General features: G+C 42.7%; 2 protein-coding genes across 3 annotated transcripts; both read right to left on the minus strand.

The window, feature by feature from the left end:
* Positions 1 to 327: 327 nt before the first annotated feature.
* Positions 328 to 14,020, minus strand: elk4 (ETS transcription factor ELK4). The gene is made up of 6 exons (XM_042089844.1): positions 13,583 to 14,020; positions 11,218 to 11,433; positions 7,386 to 8,141; positions 6,849 to 7,055; positions 5,207 to 5,326; positions 328 to 4,972 (listed from the first exon to the last, which is right to left on the minus strand). The coding sequence occupies exons 2-6, from the start codon at positions 11,422 to 11,424 to the stop codon at positions 4,874 to 4,876; spliced, it is 1,389 nt and encodes a 462-aa protein (XP_041945778.1). The 5' UTR covers positions 11,425 to 11,433; positions 13,583 to 14,020; the 3' UTR covers positions 328 to 4,873.
* A 2,320-nt stretch (positions 14,021 to 16,340) lies between these two features.
* Positions 16,341 to 21,658, minus strand: si:ch211-117k10.3 (Krueppel-like factor 15). 2 transcript variants are annotated; one of them, XM_042090353.1, is made up of 3 exons: positions 21,521 to 21,658; positions 19,695 to 20,718; positions 16,341 to 18,717 (listed from the first exon to the last, which is right to left on the minus strand). In XM_042090353.1, exons 2-3 carry the CDS (start codon positions 20,648 to 20,650, stop codon positions 18,549 to 18,551), a joined length of 1,125 nt encoding a protein of 374 aa, XP_041946287.1. In that variant the 5' UTR covers positions 20,651 to 20,718; positions 21,521 to 21,658; the 3' UTR covers positions 16,341 to 18,548. The 2 variants fall into 2 exon arrangements, with proteins under 2 accessions (XP_041946287.1, XP_041946288.1); XM_042090354.1 differs by lacking the exon at positions 21,521 to 21,658 and adding an exon at positions 21,001 to 21,055.
* Between the last annotated feature and the right edge of the window lie 977 nt (positions 21,659 to 22,635).

Below are 22,635 nucleotides of genomic sequence, written 5' to 3' on the forward strand. Positions count from 1 at the left end.
ACTTTGGTACAATATATGTGTAAGTTGCAGACCGACTAGTCTTGACAAAGCAATTCATTGTAGCTCAGAAGCCATGGTTTATACCTCTCAGCATCAGTCTGCTTCAGTTGTTGCCCCCACAGGAGGATTACTATCATTATCCCTACAATCACTGAGAATATTGAATTATTAGAAATGAATGTATGTTATCAAAAAAGCACAAGCTTATTTCGGCTTTTTAATCAATTAGTTTATTTGTTGACCCCTTGCATTCCCCCCCTTTCAGCAAGATTCCTACACTTTCACATGTTCTACAAGGAGCACGTTCTACAAAAAGCCACACAGCCGCAGTTGACAAACACCATATTTAATGTATTTCCTGTTTTGATTCCAACAGATTTACCACTCAACCTCTATTTACAGTACAAGGAACACTCCAATTAACATTAAGCTTGTAAACATTTGGCATTTAAACATTTGAGTTAAACAACAGGAAAATAATTGTTCTTTATTTGACAAAATACATTTGCAAGAGCTGATGACTTCCAAAGCAATGGGATATATCAGTACCATATACACAAGAGGAAAAGGCAACCATTTATAACTCCTATGGACCACATCTACTTGTCTCTGTTCTAACCTTTATGCTAGCATTTCTCGAGGAGTACAATGCAAAATTGGATGGCTATTAGTCATTTGAATATTATCAAAACTATAGTAAGTAAAATATAGCATATCTCGCTCATACTATATCACTAGCATAGAAATGTAAATTAGGAGAGAAAATAGACATTTGCTGAGCTTGACTTGTAAAAGTCTGTTGGGATTTTAACTTTTTAAGAGCCCACCTGTGCAGCAGTATAAAGTACTTTGTGCATAGACTTACTTATTTTTTTTATCAAAGTGGGATGTATTAAAATATCTTTTCAGATAATAATGATACAATTATATAACATTACCTTTTCCCAGAGTAGAGTTAATCTCTATCTCTATGAAACTGCACCTTGAACTAAGACTTACCATTTAAAACCACTGTGGTTTAGGACTATACGTAAGTGATATTTCACAGAAGATATCCGCTGGGGTTAAAAATAATTATTTTTAGGTCACCTTTTAGTTGGATAAATAAACCTTTTTAAGTGCCAATACTGTCAAGCATCACTACTTTAGCATCAAAACACTGTACAACACATTAGCTTGGTTCAGTTAGGCTGCTACGTTCAAACCTTCAGTGTTACAAAGGATAGGTCCACTGACTGGTCCGATTTGATAAGGAAAACAAACAAACAAATAAACAAACAAACAAACCTATCCACTAAAACAAACCAAACAATGTTGATTATAATTTCAATCCATCTTGGGAAATCAATAGTACAACACCCACAAGGGGACAAAGGAAGAAAAAAGTATACACAGAAAATCCACAGAATGAGAAGGTCTAAAATCAGTCATTATGCACCATGTTCGGTATGTTGTGAGCTTGCAGTACACACATTATAACCACTCCCGCAGGAGGCATTAGAAATTGATGGAAGCCTTTAGTACATCACCCGCATCAGTGGTACACAGGCCACAAGAACATACACAAAACAAAACAAAAGTGAAGACTCCATAGACTGGTGGAAACAAGGTTACAGGAGGGCAATATTATGTCTAACAGTAGAAAACCAACAGAGTGTGTAAGTGCTGATACCCATACTTTCTCTTTTAAAATTAAAAATGTTCTATAATTGTTATAATTTTCTCATATTCTATAGCACAGAAGGTCTGCTATTCAAAACATGGGGCCACACAAGGTACACCAGGAATCCTGTGTATAAGAACATGGTTTTAGTCATTCATGGGCTGTAGAGATCAGCATGCCATCCTGCATACTGAGGAATGAACAGAAATGGAAAAATAGTCGTTTCCAGAAAAGCAACTGCATCATGACCCTAGCAATCATTTCTTGCTGATGAGGACCCTGCTAGCTGAGAATGCACAGCCAACAACCTCATCTCATTTGGCAAATACATCCATCCAGCAAAATAAGGCACCATGTGCATGGCCTTTTCATTCCAACATTGTGTTCATGCTGTGCAGTAGAATTCTCTGTAGAATAGATTTGATTTCAGAATAGTCAGAGGTCAATTAAGTATGGCTTAAAAAGAGTAAAAACAAAAACATAATTTTAGACCCTCACATTTATCCAAGAAAGGAGAAATTATTATAAAATTGGTGATAGAACCTGACATATTCTAGATCTTGTTACATGACAAGACCATGCATCATAATACCTGAGATATTTCTTTCTGAGGTTTTAAGGGAGTGTGAGTGAGATCAAATAATTCCCATGTTATGTGAGGGGAAAACATAACGAAACAGCTTGATATCCTTGAGACGACTCTAATACAGCCTGATACTGTGGACCTACTGTAGATTACTTATTAACTAACTAACTCCACTGACTCCTGCTCACAAATGTAACACTAGTGGCCTTGTTTGTGAGAAGCTGCATGTCCTAACGCCAGAGAAGGAACAGGGGAAAGAGGGGGTTGGCGTTGGGGGGGGTGGGTTAAGTCACTTGGGGATAGATTTGAACACACAAGTACACGCAAGGTCAAAAGTCTCCCAAATAGATTAGATTAAGTGCGTACAATTAAAATACAAGTTCCAGTTTCGAGTGGGTTTTTAAGTGCTGGTGTAGTTTGTCTTCAAAGCGTGGCTTTCTCCTTCAGGATAGAGGTAGGGGACTGCACTTAGGAGGCAAGTGCACAGAAGTGACAAATTCTGAGACAAATAGTAAATACAATCTGCAGTGCCAAAAGGTGAAGGAAAGCATACTGATGATTGAGATCCTTTTAGTCTACAACTGATGACAATCTACATAGAAAACCGCAAAAGGCCAATGGCCAAGAAAGCTGCTCATGTTCTAGATAGAGATAGATAGATACTTTTGATCCCCAGGGGAAATTCAAGAATGTCCTGTGAGCGAGGGAGATGTGTTGGCAACAATGACAGGGATGCAGACCACACGCTACGCTGCAGGTTACAAAACAGAATTGTTAATAGACCCTTTCAACAATAAAAACAAAAACAATGCTTGAACGTTCTATTTGGGCCCCAATCTACTTCCTCTGCATTAAGATAACATATGGAATGTTAAAAAGGAAGTCTTGTGGGGCCAACTATGATGCTGATAATGGAACTCTCTTGAAAGGGTCTATACATGTCACTATTCCTCAGTGCCTTTTCCCTGAAACTGTGTTTGAATAACCTGTTTTTTCTCCCTTCATGCAAAGGGCTGGATTCGGTCAAAGCAGGTAAGTTGCTCTGTGCCAAGGGCAGTGCAGTCAACAAGATTTCCACACTGTCGTTGCAGCATTTATCTGTTCTTTATGGGTAAAAAAAATTGGAAATATTATGTGGATATCAATTATCCTTGTTTTTTTACCCCAACTATTCTCCTTGAGAAATGTCAATGTTAGAAGGTGTGCACTCAAACAGGCGTCTAGAAATGTCCATGTCAGAAACCAATAAAGATGAATTACTGCCTATGGTCAGCCGTCTTGGATACCTGCCAGCTCGATGGTGTTTTTGCCCCCAACGTTGTCACCGCTGACTTAAAGGCACCTAATCCTAAATCTAACCCCAACCCTAACCTTAACCCATGCCTAACCCTAGTGCCTTCCAGTCAGCGATGCCTTGAAGACAACGTTGGGGGCATAAAACACCAAGAAACTACCTGCCACTGCACTTAGAAATACCTCCGTGGGATTACCAAGCAATGGGTGACATGCGGTATGTTCATACAATTCTGTGCCGTCAACAGCCTTGGCCGTCCCAAGTTATCCCCAGCTGGGGCTGCCTCTGAGTGCAAATTGTTCTAGACTTTCCCTTCTTCTGTGAGTCACATTAACTTTCAAAAATGAAAACCGTTAATGGAGGCTTAGAAGGATACAGGAGCCCATTGAGCTCTGAAGGCAGTTCGACTTGTCAGGACTCCTCATAGCCCATTACAGTATTTTACAGGGGATTATCTATCCAAGTTGCCCGTTCGGTGAACTCCTGCCTAACAGTGGGAAATGTAATTTTGTAATAATGTAATACTACAGGCAAATTTGTGGCGAGACACTGATGGCATTAACACCAGTTAATCTCAGATTGCTGTCACAACACTGAGTAGCCCAAGCAATTTTTGCAGAAAGGTGCAGACGAGAGAAGGTCACAATTAGGTCGGAGGGTTTCAACTATGAGGCCATCTTGGGGCGAACTCTCCTAAAACATATTACATAAGGTTAACAGAGCGAGCAAATAGGCATCGATAGTTGGTCAGGCTGAGTCATCACAGAGCACATACTTAGGACACATGTTAAAAAACATGTTTAAAAAAAAGAATATTCATTACAAGAAGTTCAGCCCAGCCGCATCCATGAAGGGCACTTGAAGTTCAACATTACACCAGTAAAAGTTTAAAAGGACAATCCTTACATCATCCACATGAGGCCTTGCCATTGGTTAGCGGACAGAGAGGCCTGATTGGTGCGTGGTCATGTGACGCAGCAGCTTCACCACTGGCCAGGCTCCCTTTCAGCTCGTGCGTCTGAGCTTTTCCTGAGGGTGGAGCCTGCTTGGCGATGAGCATTTCCAAGAGCGGGAAACACAACAGGATAAGAGCCTGGTCCTCCCCACCCCATCTTCAGCAATCGTAATCCAACAGTGGAAACATTCCGCTATCGAGCCTCACCTTAGAAAAACAAAACAAACGACAAATTGCGACAGCAAACGCAGGCCCCTGATTTTGGTTTTCAGACGGGAACAGATTTTGGACGTGAGGAAAAAAATGGAGAGCGAAGAGGCCTGGGCGGTGAGAGATGGCGTGGGTGATGCGGATGGGGCCGGAGCGGAGCGGGGCTTATGTCTTTGGGGGGTCCGGCGAGAGTGGCCCGGGGGTGGTGGTGCCGTCCAGGCTGTGTACTGGCAAGGTGAACTGTGTGTTGAGCACGGAGGGGAACTGCAACACAAACACAACGTTCTGGGTGAGAGAAGGATTTCAATGTGTGTTGAATGTGTGACGTGTTGATTATTGTTGTTATCTGCAACAAAGTCTGGTGTGTATGTTGTCTGCACTCTGTACATTTGTGGGTGTGTGAGTGTGTGTTTGTGTGTGTGTGTGTGTGTGTGTGTGTGTGTGTGTGTGTGTGTGAGTATGTGCGTGTCCGTGTGTGTGTGCGTGTGTGTGACAGACCTGGAACAGTGTGTGGTGGCCCTGTCTGCGTGCGGGGCTGAGAGGGGCGACTGGACTGAGTGTGCTCCAGAAGTGGATGTTGGACAGCAGAGGACTCGGTGTCAGCAGCAGCGTGGGAGTCTGATAAAAAAATAAAACTCTCACTTACTTTGCTGTACTGTTACACCATTCACTGACCTGGGACCAGTCGTCCCTGGTCCACAGACTCAAAATACCACTGACAAAACTGGTTCACCATAAAATAGTGATTGGCATTACTGTGATGTTCTTACAACACTGAAAGTAAATCTGCTGAATGACTTAAAGTAGACAAAAACAAAAGTAAACAAAAGGAAAGGAAATAAAACATGTTGGTGGTCAAACCAGTAGGATTCTGCATCACATGATGAAATCAGATGAGGTCATATCCTGTGTCACTGAAGTGCTTGGATTATTCCTGTCAAATGTGCCCATTGTGTGGCTCTAATGGTATAATGCAATAATGAGACTTGCTGCCAAATCACATCACAACAACTTGCACAACTCTGCCTAAGCAAACATCTGGCTAGATCAAGGCTGTACACCATTCGGTCTTTAGTTCTTTTGTTATTAAGTTCATCTTTGTTCCATTAAATAAACTGAAATCATTGTATATCATCACACAGTACCACACCATATCTTTCCAAATATAGTTTTGCTGTTACTAAGCTTACTGAGACTTACAAATCATAACAATCAAATCAATATTATATCACAATACCACAGAAGAACATTCTCCATCTTCCATCTTCATATTTTCATGAGCTAACTCTAACCTATGTCACTCCAAATGACTTTCTCATGGTCTCAGTCTCAGACATGTTTCTTTCTTGAGCTCTTGAGTGTGCGGCAGCACTGCCACCTACTGCACTGGAGATGCAATTTCTGTCATCTTCTACTTGGAGAGTCTATCTCTAACACATCGCGGCCACGTGATGCATGTTAATTATAAACTCTGGACTCTGACTTGGCACTCACTGTATTGTATTTTGTGCTTTTATCTGTAATCTGATGTCACTGCTACTCTTACTGTATTTGAATGTACAATATGTGATTGATAATTTATTATTTGTATGTTCTGGAACATACAAAAATGTAGTCTACCCCAGGAAGACTAGTCTGCCACTTCTGTGTCAACTAATGGGGATCCGCAACTAAATAATAAACAATAAACAATAAACCTCATTTCGTCTTGACATAAAGCGCAGTCTATGGGCTGCACTCGGTGAAAAAAAAAAACATGTGGTTGTATTTGTTCACTGAAAATGTCAAATAACTATTCTGATGAGCTAGATAGAATGGCAAAAGCATTACTGTCTGAAGTTAATGGCTTGAATTCAGAGTGCCCCTACAAACTACCAGCTGGCTCATAGAAAAATGACCCGACTTATGACCATTGAGTGTAATTTTTTAATTTACTCCAGCTGTCCAGCTGCGTTTGTTTTCACAGAGCTGTCCCAAACTGAAAATGGCTGCGATGTTGAGAATATATATATATATATATATATATATATATATATATTTTTTTTTTTTTTAATGACGGTAAGCTTTCTCCTTCCATTACATTCATACCTGAGTAGCTTTGTGTTTGTGTATGAACACAGGTGTGTGTGTGTGGTCTCACCTGCAGAAAAGCCGGTGTGAGCGAGGCGGTGGGCAGCGAGGGGCTGGACAGGCCCATGGGGCTTAGGTCCGAGCTGGTCACCACCAGCGTGGGCATCAGCTCCAGGCCTTTGGGCTTGCGGAGCTTTCCGCTCTGGCTGCGGGCTGGAGAGAGCTGCACCTCGTTCCCCTGTCCTGTGCTCGAGAACACACTGGAGATGGACTGGCTCTGTGCAGAACGAGAGGAGGGGGTCAGTTGTAAACATGTGCCTCCACATCTGCTGACAATGCCTACTCCTTAAAGGGTTAAAGTTTGGGGGTATTATTAACTTGAACAGAGTTATATAAACCTCATCTAAATGATGGGCTGAGAAGTAGCTGGTGACCTTCTTCAAGGGTCTGTGTCCTGGCAATGACATATAGGACATAGGGCAGGGTAGGCATCATATTTTATGTAAACTTTTCCAAACAAAGACTTATTAAGGCACAACAAAGGCTTATTGAGAAAGCAGTAGGGCCACAGTGCTGGACGTAGGAAGAGACACCCGAATAAGCCTACCTGTAGCGAAATCTCTGATGGCTGGGAGGAGATGGATTCGATGTCGCTGTCGATCACCAGCTCCTGGGTGGAGTCCTGCAGCGCGCTGGGTGAGGGTGAGCGGGAGTTGAGCCCCACCAGGCTGAATACTGGTATCTGGGAGCTGGTGGCCAGGGTCTCCTCAAATGCACCGGTCGTCTGAGGCATAGCCATCTGGCTGCCAGTCACATCCACGTCACCGGCCGCCAGTGGTGGGGCTTGGAGGGAATGCACCATTGTCTGCGTGGGAGACCCCAACGGGGGCTTGTCGGCTGCGGCGGATGCAGATGACCGGCTGGTTGGGATGGTCCCGAACCGGATGACAGACGGGGAGGAGGACTGCTGCTGTGGCTGATATATCTGAACCTCTTGGGCTCCTTTCTTCTCCGCCAGCTTCTCGCCCGGGTTCTCCATCTTGATGGACTTGAAGAGCTGCGTGCCGGACTGCAGAGAGGTCAGCGTGAAGGTGGTGTACAGACCCGAGTGGATGTAGTCGTTCCGGCCGGTGGTTTTGCCCTGTCCGCCGGCCCCGGCCCCTCCGGCCCTCTCCAACACTCCGCTCTTGTTCTCCTTCTCCTTCAGCTGGCCGCTGGGGCTCCTGTCCATCACGGGCAAGGCCCCGCCCAGACCCCCTTCCCCTGCCCCCTCGGCCCGGCTCAGCGGCTCCCCCTTCAGGATGTCTGGGTAGGAGACGAATCGGTACACAAACTTCTGCCCGTTCACTTTCTTGATGATGTTCTAAAGGGAGGCGGGTCAAGTGTAGGAGGAAGGAAGCGAAAGGAAGAGAGCTCGATTTAGCAGCAATCATTACGTGGGACAACGCAGCTAACGTCATTACCAGATGCCTTGTCTATCCAGACACTCCTCACACATCTAAATACAGCGGCAAACGCTGGTTTTGCTGCTGCTCTCAAATCAACTGTCTCCTCCAATTACACTGACAACCACTGGGATGCCAAAACTGTCAAGGGTAGTCAAGTGATGGCCCTAACTGTCTACATCTGCTAACAAAAAATATACTTTTATATATATATATATATATATATATATATATATATATATATATCTGTGATAAAACTTTGATAAAACTTTGATCTGTATTTCTCTGAGAGATCGTAAACCACACACAGACTGGCAAGTGAGGTTTTGGCATTGGGGCATAGAGCTCTTAGTGAGAGGACATGTCAACAATGCAGTGAGCATTTGTGTATGGCGGGACAACACGGATACATACTGAGCATAACACCCATTTTTCTTTGTTGTCAACAGATGGCATGGAAGCCCGCTAGCTTCCCACAGCTGGAGACCTCGCTGCTAAATATTCTAATGTGGGTGAAAAAAAGGCTTAGCTGAAGCTTCATTTGGCAACTCTATTACAATAGCACTGATATGGATAAACTGCAAAATCAACTGCTGGCCCCAATCTTTGTGGATTACGTTAACTCAAAAAGTGGCTGACAATTTTTTTTTTTAATGATAATCATTTGAAAAAGAAACCATTCAAATGTACTTTCTTCACCAGATATGTAACCTAACTCTATTGACAAAATGTAGGGGGCTGTTGAACAGAACTGTTCTGCAGGACGCCAACCCTGACTGGACATTGATGACTTTTTCAAAGGTATAATTTGCAACTACAACTTTAAAAAGACCTGCCATCAGGGTCTAACTGACTACTAACGGACCGCTATAGTAAGTACAATAGTTAATGGCATAAATTCTAATAAAATTGCATTTTGAATAGGTATTCATACCAAACTCTAAAAATGAATTGACATCAATTGTAAAAGGGGCAGAAAAGACAGTGTCTGCAACTCTCTAAGGAGACAGAACGCGTCTTCTGTTTGTGGCCCTCCACCCAGACGCTTTAGACATCCCACCCCGTAACATAGGCTACCGCCACGGCTAAACAACCTGCAATTACAGTCATGCAGCAGCTTTCAGCAGCTCTGAGGAATGTGAGGGGGGGAGAGGAAAACCATGGTGACACTACTCCACCCTGATCCTACGCCGCCCAGCGCTAGCCTCCCACACACGGACAATCCACCAGCACAGGTGGAGAAAAACACTGGGCCCAAGGAAAGAGTGATGGGGAACTGACATTAAAGAGGCAGTCAAAAGACTTGCCCTGCAAACACTGACAGCAGCAATTGTTAGTAATAAAAGCTAGCTAGCTTGCTAAAGGTCTGCAATTTGAATCCAGCAAATTGTTTTGGCCAAATTCAGTGAGTTGCAACAGTCCTCTTGCCACCTATTACGTGTGTGCACGCACTCAAAGAACAGAGGTGTTCATAGTCCTACCTATCTAAAAGTGAAACAAGCCATATACCAAGCCATACACCATTCCAGCCATTCAGCTTCAGGAGTATGAGAGGGAGGGGTGTAATTTGATTACATGCTGCTGTTCTTAAATATCAACAACCAGAATGCCATTTTTTTAAATTTGAGTTTGTGCTGTTCCTCCATCATCACAGTTTCCAACCAGGAGGCTGGAGCCCAAATCTACACTGTGAATAGCTGAAGTGGCTGACGTTTATCTCACTGTCACTTCGCCATACTCGAAGCATGAACATAAAAAAGGTAAATCCTTGCATATTGTTGCAATAAAGTAGGGAGATTGATTATATAAATACACAATACTAATGTGTGCCTTATTGCAATAAATGACTTCTAACCAAAACATATCAGAAAATAATGAAAAGCATTAAACTAATTTTAGACTGAATTTCTTTCTTTAATACATGCTATTTTAAACAACAAACAGTAAACAAAAACTCTACAATTATAGTAGCTCTACACTAAGTATCCTATAGCCTAGCTTTTGGTCATGTGAAGGGGCATTCAGTTCTATCTTAGCTGTCAACAAAGAGACAGCGATCTATGAACAGCAGCATTATCCAAGAGCGAAGTCAGTTCAGTGCCACTTCACCCACCACCTGCCGCTAGCTTTCCTCAACTCAACCGATTACCCTGTCAACATCATCAATATTTCTTAGCACGTTGGACCCGAGGAGTGAGTGAAATCTTATGTGAGAATTTCTACTTGATGCTGATTAAGATTCATTCATTACAAACTTTAGCGACTTTTCTTCATGTGAGTGACGGAGGTCAAAGCAATAGTGAAGATGACCTCACATATGCCCTAAGGATCACTATGCAATGCCCTGAAAACCCATTACAAACCTGCAGCAAAGGCTAATAATGCATAGGGGTGTGATCATTGATATGTGTAAACTGGTAAAACAGCCTTCCGTGCTTCCTTCAGAGTGCCACTTTTATGTGTGGAAAGACTTTGACAACAGCAATCACATATTTCCCCTTTAAAGGTGCTAATAGGATTCAAGCTGTCTTGAATGCACCATTACCAGTACTATGTTATATTATTTATTAATTATATAAATAATTAAATGCGATGAGACACTTCCTTTGATTTGCATGTATTCGATATAGCATCCTTAGGTCCAAAGTGGCATTCTGAGCGAGTGTGAGCCAAAACTAGCAGACTAGCATGCTAACTAAAGTATATGTCTTTGCAACACAGAGCATAGTCATTTTTCACATTACATCAAAGAGGTTATTTTTCACATACTCTTGCTATTCCTAAATAATATTTGAATGTTTCAAACTGATCATACACATGCCCTTAATACCCTTAAGCCAAGGTATTTTATAATACCCATATTAACTATCAATACTTAAAAGATGTCTACTGAAATACTTGTCCAAATATCACAGTAATAATAAGACCCCCCCAACCCTCCCCCCCCTTCAATCCAACCTTGACAAACTGCACGTTTGGTAGAGTGCAAAGTACCTTCTCGTAGTAATAGCGCAGGGCCCGGCTCAGCTTGTCATAGTTCATGTTGGGTTTGTTCTTGCGCGCGCCCCACAGCTTGGCTACCTCCTCGGCCTGCAGCAGCTTAAACTCGCCCTCCTGGTTGGTCCAGCAGATGAGCTGCTCCTGGCTCCGGTCCAGGAGAAGCTGCAGCAGGAACTGCCACAGGGTGACCGAGCTGTCCATGGCATCCAGCTTCACGTGCACACACACACGCACGCACACACGCACACAACACACGACACAACACACACACACACACACACACACACACACACACACACACAAACACGCACACAACACACGACACAACACACAACTTTAGTCTGGGTGGGTCAAGGCAGGGGGATGCATTGCACTTTCTGCAGGGAGATTGTTGCACTCTCTGCTCTACAATGTATCATATCAAGACTTAGCCTACAACCAAAAAATTTGTACTCTTGTGTGACACAGAAATAGGACACAAGCTACTCATACAACAGTGCACACCAGGATCCATAATGAATAGGCCTAATCTGGGGTGCGTTTCCCAAAACCATAGTTGCTAACTAATGCAATTTCCCATTGCCAACCAACTAAGTTGCTAACAGGTTAGCAACTATGGTTTTGGGAAATGCGTCCCTGATAATTTTAATGCTCTGCGAACTTCTGTGCCCTTTTCAAACTCACAGCAGTATGTTCACAATGTCTTTTCGCCCAATATTCATGTTTGAGGAGGATTAATGATAAGAGTCTACATGTCTTAACAGAAATACTTTGTTCCAGACTGCAAAGACTGTGAGATAGGCCTAAACCTGTATGACAAGCATGCAGGTCAAAGCAGGCCACAAAACAAAACATCACAAAACAACCACAATCTCACATAGAGCTTCCTTCGAAGAATATCACATACTGACAATTGGGGTCATCTGAAACCAGAAACTATTTTCCGTCTTGCCAACTTACTGCTTCTGAGTCCAGCCATCCCATATCACATTGCCTGACACAGTATTAATACCTCTAACAGAGTATCTAGGCTAGTGAACTTCTTGACTAAATTTCTGGTTCCACTTTTCTGAGAGGACTACTGTACTTACACTTAACTTGTTACAACAACCAACTCTGGTTGGATATGTTATTCACACCAGCCAATAACAAACCTGACCGTCAATGAACTCTTCTTTAGTGGGCTACAAGTTACAGTATGTGGCTATATGTTTTTGTTTTCAACCAACTAGAGAACCACACCTAATCAATACAATTGGATTGTATGAGAACTGGGATCGCATGATTGATTAATCAAATGAATGGTTTTGCTTTTGTGGATTTTACAGCACATTGTATAGCTGTGTGGCATATAATATCACTGCTTAAAACGTTGTTGCAAATTGCAAATTAAGAAGGGATGCAACATAATGACTTTAGAATCATCGAAGTATCGTTCCTCGTTCAGAGTGGAGGGTTCTTAATGAAGAGAAACTTCGTGGACATCTTTCACTGGCATCTCTGAAGCATGCAACTGCGTCAAAATAAGCTGTCTACTACAGCCTGGTTTGTGAAGTCCCCTTTGTTAACCCCCATTCTTATATCATAGCCGGTGTGGAATAGATTATTGCAGGCACCGAGTAGCCTACGCTGCGTGAATGGCTGCGTGGTAAAATGTAAGCAAATACTCTGACTCATATTTGCCCAAGCGGGAAAAAAACTCCAAAAGCAACACACCTCCCACACACTGACAAAAACATTAATGTGTGATGAGACTCTAGTCTACTAAAAAAGAAATGTGTCCGTGCCATAGCAGAATGTCTCGCACAAGACCAGTAGCAACTAGAGATAGAAAGCCCCGTAGTCTGAACATGTAACGTAACTCAATGTTAACTTAACGTTGCATCTGCAACCGCAGGTGGTTACTTACAAGGATCAACAACAGTGTCCCCCATTAAATCAAACAGACCATGAGACTGTCGCTAGTCACACATTAGTAAACTATTCTATATTGATTGATGAAAACGTGTCAAAATCCCGCAAATCGTTAACGTTTCCATTTATGATGTGCTAGCTACCGATCTAACTAATTTAACTTAGCTAGTAAATACCAAATTAAAAACAAAGCTAACTGTAAGAACTATGTTTTACAAGTATCATTCGTTAACTATTTATTGGACTGTAAGAAAGTTGTTATAACTCTGGCTAACCGGGACACGCACGGCAAGGCAAATTCTATGGCTAAACAGCTAGTTCTAGCTATAGCTAATGTCAGTTTTAGGCACAGTGCTTAGCTACTAGCTAGCTACGGTTCAATTTGACTGACAACAAAATCGCCCGGGGGGTACTCATGAAATTCATTTCTCGGAGCCTCTCTTACCTTACTTGCCGATGTTTTTTATTCCAATCTTGGGCAGTCCACAGAAACCTAAGTAATTTCTACTTAGGTGGCTACATTTTTAATTCTTGATCTGCAGAATTGCATTAGGTTCTGCCGTGAAGAGACAAGTTTGTTGGAAAAACAAATCTACAAAAAATGTTTGAGGTCCTTATAGCAATTGTTAACAGGAACAAATCTCTCTCAGAACAGGAAATTAAGACTGCTGAGATCACTTCCTTTTTTGTTTGCTAGTATTTTCATAAATATGCTTTTAGCTCCCTCAGTGGTCATTTGGAGGCGCGCTGCATATGCATCTCGGATAGCCTACAGAGGCCAAATCTGCTTACGTGTGGTTATTTTTCTCTGACAAATTAGATTTCTGCCATAATTTAGCACACTACACCTTATTGTTAATGTTAACGGGATGTCAAGAGTAGCCAGTGGAGAGACCTACTAAAAACTGGTGCGTGGGAGATTTTACTCTGCATCGCTTGGTAGTTGGATGGGTGGGATCTATTGCCTACTGTTGATTAAAAACAGCTTGGGTTATGGTTTATTTTTTATTCCACCTTTTGGTCTCTGTTTTTCGTACTTATGTCTAGGTGGTTGTCGCATCTTTATCCTCATTTATTTACTTTTAAATGTGTTTAATACAAATGTATTTAGGCCTACCTGTAGCTCTATATGATAATCAAATTATGACCCACACAATAGCCTACTACAGCACTATCCTATTAATCTAATATTAGTCTAATAATCACCCAATACCATTATACTGACTCTGATGCCCCGTCCACCTAAACCAGGGGGAAATACATTATATCTGAAATATCTTCTCACAACCTCAATGACCTCTCATATGGGTTAAATGCCTATTATTTCAGAAATAGGGCCTCTTTGCATTACCTTTGACCTTTCATCAAAATGAACAACAGTTCTTTGAGGCACATACATAGTACAGTATGTGCCTCAAAGTATAGCTAAGTATGTAGCTAAGTACCACCAGGGGGCGTGTGGCAGCCCAGGGAGGGTTGTACATTCCCCATTGATTACTTAAGAATCGTGAGTAAAAGCTTCATCACTCCTGAACAGCCCTCAGGGGTGGTGTCACCACTACACTGCCAGTGTGAAGGTCCCTGTCAATTCATCTTCTTTGGACATACTTGGAATTCGTCATATTCACTTTGTATGTAATAGAAGCTGTTCGGTAGGCTTAAACTGTTCACATTGTAAAGCTACAAGTACATGCACAATTTGAAACATTGGCCTACATACACAATCGTGTGTGAGTCTCTGTGTGTACGCTATTCACTGCTCTGGAAAACAACATAACTACATAGCTTGTCTGATGGCACACCTGCCGACAGTTAATGTGGTTCAGAATTATGTCTCCACATAATGAAGATATTGTCAGATAAGACAGGATATACAAAGAGCTAAGTGTAGAGGTTACAGACTATCAGATGGTTCATGATCATCCTGTTGCCCATGCACAGTAAATTCATATCCTTAGTCGATTTGTATTGCCTTGCATGCTGTTGAGTCTTGAGTGAATTATACGGATTCTAGCGATGTAGGTCATATACTGAGTGAATGAGTATATTTAGAAGGAAACCTCTACTTTGACAACCAGTAATCAGTCCTGGGTCTAGTTTAATCTAGTCTAGTCCTGGGCTTCAGAGACTCTCCAGTTTGATGCCCTGATGTTGCTCTGCAGCACCAGTAAATCAGACAGACACAGGAGACTGGGAAGGTTGAGGCTCTCTGGTGATAAAGGAGACAAAGAACAGCGATAAAAAAAATGTCGCCTCAGTCCTGAAGGCTTTTCAGTGACCCATTTTCCCAGCTGTAAAGCAGTGGGAGGAGGGAGTGCCCGAGGATCCACGGGGAGAGGGGTGTTCTAAAGGTCTGTTGGGAAAAGAGGAAGAACAAAAAATCCCCCTCTCTGCTCTCCAGATGCCGATAAAATCCCGTATCTCTGCCCTGTGATGACTGGATGCATTTGAACCTTTCATATGGGCTCTGCCCAGGTATTTTTAGCATTGCTGTGGAGGTTGATGTTAGGTCAGTTTAGGGAGAGGCGGCCACACCTTCTCCAGCTCACTGTGAAATGGAACATACAGAGCGCAGTTTGGCACAAAAACCCAGACATTCCAGTCCAACAAGCACGCTAGGCTCCTAGAATGCCTTTGCTCCTTGCAGCCAACATCACACAGAACACTCCCACATATTTCAGCTCGGCAGCAACTTCCTCAGCCTGACACAAACTAGCATTCTCCTCCCTCAAACCCACTGCATTCTATTCTTTTCTCAAAGTGACAGAAACAGAAAGGCAACAGAGTAAGCTGGCCTATAATGAGTCGAGCTTCCCTACATGTTATGCAATAGTTACAACAGTCTGGGGATTGTTGCATTCATTGGTGAAAAGTAGCTTCAATCTTAATTGTATCACATATCCCACATCCCACCCTACATACCAGTTTGAATCTGTAAATATTTTTAAACTGGGACGGCATTCAGAGAGCACAAGTTTATGCTATGGCTATGGTCTCTCAATGGTAAAGACAGTGAAAAGAAAACATCACAAATCCACCCCACAAAAATAGTGAGATTTCTCATTGGCCCATTGGCCAGGTTTTGCATAATGCTGCAGATAGACAAACAACTAAATAACTAAAACTAATAAACAAGTAGAAAGAGAAACAAACCAAATCAAACATTTTTTGGTAGAGGTAAAAATGTCACTTTCCAATGCAAGTCTTTTTTGTTTTTTTATTTATTATACATAGGAAAATAGCATTTGACATGTTCAAAAATAGAACCTATACTGTATTTCACCATCTCTACAGTAGAGAGGCTACATCTGATGGCTTTGTTAATGAGTACAGTTAAACTGAGTAGCATGACTCTCCTGGTAAGGCAACGGAAAATGTTTCGAAAACGAGGGATTGTATTTGGCATTTGGATTAGTGTCATACTGTAAAGAAATGAAAGCTTGTCATTGCTTCCCAAAACATGATGATGAACAATACAGATGACCCCTATAAGATATTATAAAAGTGTTATTCCTATATCAGTCCAGTTGTATACTTGGGTGCCAGGAACTCTATACATGAAATAGGCTTTGACATGTTTAGATCGCCATCACACAGACCCTCATTCATAGACCTATTGGAAATTATGAGGATTCCAACTTAACACACCTGCCTGCCATAAGCTAAGTGCACTTTTCAGGTTGCAGTGATTAACATTTTCCCTCAAAGAGGTCCAGCAAGGACATCCACTACTCCAAGAACAAAAACCATGATTCATCAAGGCAGAGGAAAAAACCTTGACATGTTCTGTTTTTCTCTTACACAGCTTAATCAGATAAAGTGTTGCCAGATAGCTTCATATCGACATGAAACGATCAGCTGCCAGACCAAGAATCAGTGTAAATGATGAAGCTGTTTTTATCAGCCTAAAAGAAACTATGGACGTTAACATTGACTAAACTAAAGTAACAAATACAATAAAAGAACAATGGCGCATATGCAGCAAACATACACTGATATTATACAACAATGAAGAAAAAATAGCTTATAATTCATACAGTACTTAAGTGGGACTCTTGGATGAAGAAGGTCATCATCATTACTAAACCTGTCCCACATGAGAGTGTTATGGTTCCAGGGTGCTTATTTCAGGGAAAGACGGCATACGGAAAGGACCAGAAGTTTACAGTACAAAAAAATACCTTTAGGTGGACCAGGGGGTTTGATTGGACATGGAAAATAAAGACAACAGTGAGGTTAAGGACACACGGTCAACAGCTGCTGAAGAGCACTTCTGTACTTCACTATGGATAAGAGGACAACACACTTGCAGAAGAGACTACACTCCTCGTGATTGCAATGATAGGGACTGCATGGTAAGAAAGTGAGGGCACTACTGTTTATTTGATTGCGAAAAACCGTACCCAACGGTCTCACCAGAGCTTATTTGTGAAACTAAAGCCATATTTACTTATTGATGAATAGTAGAGGTTATATGTTTTTTGGAAACTGGAACAATGTTGAGATTTACATTTGTTGATAAATGCTTTACCGTTGGAAAAAGTTACTCAAATGCGTTTCCATTTTAGTGCAATCAGTGATTCCATTTTATGATTTCTTCACTCACCTTCTAACTAATTGTGGTGGTGTCAAGCTAAATTCTGGTAGACAAGCACTGACAGGGCATATTGCCTTATTTTTTTCAAGGCTATTAACTGTCAATTAACCTCCCCCCCCCCACACACACACGAACAATGAATGGAGCTTACAACTGGCTAATAGATTTGAGTCTTTAAAAGCAAGTCTTCAACAGAGCACCATTAAGCCCGCTACACAATCAGTCCGTCATTTTAAGGTTAGTGCCACCGACGTCACACCAACTCGCTAAAATGTTATAAAATAATTACTGACTGATTGGTGTTCTATAAATTATCGTTCTTATCTTTCCTACTGATTGTGCTTAAGACATGTCCCGAGAAAAAGAGACAATCTTGTTTTTAAGAGCCGCTATAGATGTCGATGGTTTGCTTCAGACTCACAGATGTTGCCATTGTTGAGTTTTGGCAGACAAAGAGACAGACCGAGGGACTGGTTGCTGATATCTGCAAACACCAAGAGTAACTCACAAACCTGCTCTGAGCTACACAATCACATCCCTGAGCGGGTTCAAGTTAGCTGGCCATAGCACTGCAAAAAAGCTAAAATATTAGCTTTACCTCTACTCTACAAATGAGAGGGGGAATGCAGACTTTTCACCTGCTTCTTTTCTTACATACAAGAGCACCTTGGACATATATTGTAATTGTTATTTTGTAATTGTTGATGTTGTTGCTGTTGTTGTTGTCATTTGCTGGACTTCCTTACAGAAGAGCACCAAGGCCAGCAAAGCCTGCAGAGTGGCTTGAGACTCAGTTCAGACCTGAGAGGGCGGCTCAGAAGCTGGCCCGCACGAGCCGCCCGGGCCGAGGGCTGCGGTGCACCTTGGTGTGTTTGGACAGGTGGTCACTGCGGGCAAACTTCTTGTCGCAGAAGGTGCAGCCGTACGGCTTGACCCCGGAGTGGGAGCGCCTGTGACGTGACAGCTCGTCGGAGCGAGAGAACCTGAGGGAAGCGAAGAGGGGTGAAATTAGTCAAATTTGATGGCCTATCAAAGAGATCAAGAGATGGATTACATTCTTATACAAATATTTTTTTAAACTATCCAACAGTGCGGTGTCTCTAACTCAATCATTCTGATTGGAATAGTGTATATCGCTAGCATGAAATATGCCTATAATTCCTTAGTCCAATTCCAATATTATGACATGTTTATAATTAGTGGTGTCACTACTAGTAGTAGTAGTAGTTAATTAATACCCAGCTAATTATGATTTGTGGTAATCATTACTGAGTGCTACTCTTTGGTTTTATAACAGATTGTACTTGTTCTCAAGAAATGCTTCTAGACATATAATTATAATTTCATTTAGAATGAACAGTGAAAAGATCCTCAAATTGTTCTGTTCATTCTGACATTCATAGGTTAGTCTACATGTCTGTTAGCCTAGAAATTACATTTGCTGCCAGGGCTAGTCTAGCAACTCTCCATTGGCTTGTGAGCTCCAGAAATCGAAACTTAATCAGGACATTGAAATCGTGTATAGAGTCGTTTGGTGGGCTTAACATAATGATTGATGGCAGAGTTGCAACGGTTTGGCTTGAATTCCCTGCTACTTGAAAACAAATATCCTATTGCGTCCTATTGCGTGCAGAGGGAATTTGAAAGACAACTGATTATCCCGCCCCTCAGACTGAGCACTGCGAACGGTGAGTGCCCAGACCCTACATTTTAATGTGGGTCTGGCTCGCCAGGCTACATGTCTGTGCCATGGCCGGAAAAAAAGAGTAGGCAAATACACAACACTGCTAGATATAGAAACAAGATGTAGACCACAGATAAAACACTGTTATTTTGTTGTACCATCAGATGTATATCTTTGTTTTGTCAAGTTGAAGCCTTGTGTTTACACAAAAAAAATAAAAAAATAAATCAGAGCACAGGGCTGTTGCTAAGGTGTAGCAAGCAAGAGCATGCGTACCTCCAGCCGCAGTCGGGCCAGCTGCACTGGTACGGCTTCTCTCCTGTGTGCCTGCGGAAGTGGGCCTTCAGGTGGCTGCTCTTTGTGTACATCTTCTCGCAGCCAGGGTGCGAGCACTTGTGCACACGCAGCATCTCGGACGCGGGCCTGGGTGGCCGAGGAGGAATGGCCTTCACCAGGTTGGCCCCTGCCACGCCCACCGCCCGCACCGTCAGGGGCAAGGGCGCGATCTTCACATACTTCTGGTCGGGCCCGCCGGGGAAGGGCAGCAGGGTGGACGTGGGCCCTTGCTGGGGTGATAGCACCATAAAGTTCTGGGCATTCTGCACGCCCACAAGCAGGTGCGCCACCCGCAGGCCCGGAGGGCTGGGAGCCAGCGGCTGCAGCTGCAGGAGCACCGGGGAGCCCACCAGGACAGGGGTCGAGGGGGAGACGGGAACCGGGGGCACCGTCTGGTCCACTGGCAGGTTTGGAGACAGCGAATCATCAGAGGTGGAGGGGGGAGCGGGGCTAGCCTCAGCATCCTCCATTTCATCTTCCTCCTCATCCTCATCCTTGCTCTGGTCGTCAGTTGCTCCTAGGAGCCCCTCCTTCACCTGTTCCATCTTCTCGCGTAGAAACTCCTCGATGTCCTCCAGTGTAGGCGCAAAGCCATCTGTCAGGCGCGAGTCAAAGTCTGGAGGCTTGTCCTCTCGGTCCACGCTGGGAGAGCTCAAGTAGAGATGGATAGGAGATGTGTGGGTGCCACCGTACTCCCCCTGCGTCTGCTGCTCCCTAGAGCTGCAGCCGGGAGGGACCCCGCTCTCCCCAGGGGTCGTGGGGCTGGAGCAGAGGGCCAGGGTGCGGCCATCGCTGGTCTCGCTCCCCTCCACACTGCTTAAAGGAACAGTGGCGAGAGAACCATCCCCCAGTGAATCACTGTCACTGGTCACCACTTTGTCACTTACTGAGACCATTTGTCAAAGTCCCAACCAAAGGGAAAATGTGGTTAAGTACTCCAGGAAGGAAGTGCTCTGTGTCAACTCTAAAAAAAACAAATTACAGGATATGTATTATCTGTTGGACATTTGTGTATCAGACAATCATAAATACACTCTAAATGGTTGCAGTATTGTTATGATTATGCTTGAGCTGATAATTTCTTCCCTTGGATAAATAAGTCACTGAAATTGACAGCATAGCACTGAATTTAAGGCCTACAGAAGACACATTGTTCTTGTCTAAAAAAAAACCTGCCGGCACAAAACAAAGAACACTAACAAAAAAGAACATGCAAAGCTGTTGACTAAAGACGAAAAGCAGTAACCTATGTGGTAGAACGATTCATTTTCACTAATGACACATGCAACCTCAGCTAGTAGCCTATGCTACGTGCTGACGTAAGGTTACATTTATGACATATTTGAAAGCCTCGTAGTCATGTCGTAATCGTGTAGGGCTTCTCATTTTAAAAATGTGATTTCTATGTGGTTTATACCAATGTAATAATAACATATCGCCATAAGAATAGCGTTTGAGCATTACTACTGGCCAACGTACGTCAACGCATGTCAAGGATCGTAACTTACTAGATGCGGGAAAAAACTCAGTTTTCCGTTTTCCAGCCTGCTTGCAACAAATGTTAAAGCCCATGCGATACATACTACATCTCCATGTGTCGCATGGCCACGCGCACGACCACGTTTGCGACTCCTTTAGATATTAACCAGTCTTAAGTTCCCTCAACAGGGTCATCAAAATTCTATTCCACGTTCTGGGCGATCCCCACCAACAACCACCACCTACTTAACAAATATTCGCATACATAAAAACGGATCATTTATTACCTCTACTAGAAATGTGGGTGTTTCTCTTCAAGGCGAATAATACAATCCACGGTCCAGAATATTTCCCTCGTGTTATGACTGGTAAAAACATCGTCCTTGCCACGGTTCCATGTTGGCATTCTTTGCAGGCCCATCACATGACACGCATTGCAATACACTTGTAGGCACGGATCCTATTCTGCCTCTCCTATTGGCTAGACGGATGGAGGCTCGTCCTAAAACGATAGTTGTTATTGGTTCAACCCTCTTATCAGTGTTGCTCTCAGGAAACATTGCTGAGTTTAAAACCTTTTGACAACAACGCCACGATTGATAGTGACGCTAAAGGCAGACATTTTATCTACATTTATAACCCGTAGACTACAATGTTTTCAGTTGAGTAGGCTATCCAAGTTCAGTGTGTATACTTTGCATCGTCTTAGTGCTAATGAGAGTATTGTTTATGGAACATAGAATCGCTTTGGCATGGGTGGGTGTGGCGTTGAAGGGTTGGTTGGGCCTACTGTCCTCCTTTCTGTGTTCATTACGCATGTTCCCTAGAGCAGTTACTAGCTGGCTTGAAAAGTTTGACCCTTGTGTGGTTCTTTTGAACTCAGGCCACTTTTGAGCATCTAATTAATTGCTAATGATGTGTTGTAGCCTACTAAAGACATTTAGTCTTTAATATAAGTGACTGTAATGAATCAACTGGTTTGATATTTTAAGTTCATATTTAGTTTATCCTCCTGATGACACAACACAACTAGTAGGCCATTTGTAATGTGGATAAATATCATGGTGTCGTTTTAAATGGTTGTCATTGTACCATATCATATTTATTATCGATATGATCTCTTGGTCTACTAAAATTTGTTCCAACACCATGATTAGCCTAATTTAAATGACATTTTCCCGTATCCTATTTCATTCAGTAACTGATGCACATTGTGTTTAGGGGATTTGGGGCCCTAGCGTGCACCCGGCGCAAGGTGGCGCAAAGCACGACGCAAGGCTTATTCTTATCTTACATAAGAACAAAAACAAAAGAACAACCCTTTTGCCCACGTTTGATGACAAATCACGCCATTAAATGTGTAATTGTGGACTGGCCACGCCTTTAATGTCTATAAACTTTG

Source organism: Alosa sapidissima, chromosome 4, assembly GCF_018492685.1.
Source record: "Alosa sapidissima isolate fAloSap1 chromosome 4, fAloSap1.pri, whole genome shotgun sequence".
NCBI lineage: Eukaryota > Metazoa > Chordata > Actinopteri > Clupeiformes > Clupeidae > Alosa > Alosa sapidissima.

What these genes read in the sequence shown, in the direction of transcription:
- elk4 (XM_042089844.1), bottom strand. Translation starts at nt 11,424, where the DNA reads ATGGACAGCTCGGTCACCCTGTGGCAGTTCCTGCTGCAGCTTCTCCTG. An exon ending in TGCGCTATTACTACGAGAAG is followed by an intron (nt 8,142 to 11,217) that starts GTACTTTGCACT and finishes GCCTCCCTTTAG; the next exon opens with AACATCATCAAGAAAGTGAA. An exon ending in TCACACCGGCTTTTCTGCAG is followed by an intron (nt 5,327 to 6,848) that starts GTGAGACCACAC and finishes TTTTTTTATCAG; the next exon opens with ACTCCCACGCTGCTGCTGAC.
- si:ch211-117k10.3 (XM_042090353.1), bottom strand. Translation starts at nt 20,650, where the DNA reads ATGGTCTCAGTAAGTGACAAAGTGGTGACCAGTGACAGTGATTCACTG. An exon ending in TGGCCCGACTGCGGCTGGAG is followed by an intron (nt 18,718 to 19,694) that starts GTACGCATGCTC and finishes CGCTTCCCTCAG; the next exon opens with GTTCTCTCGCTCCGACGAGC.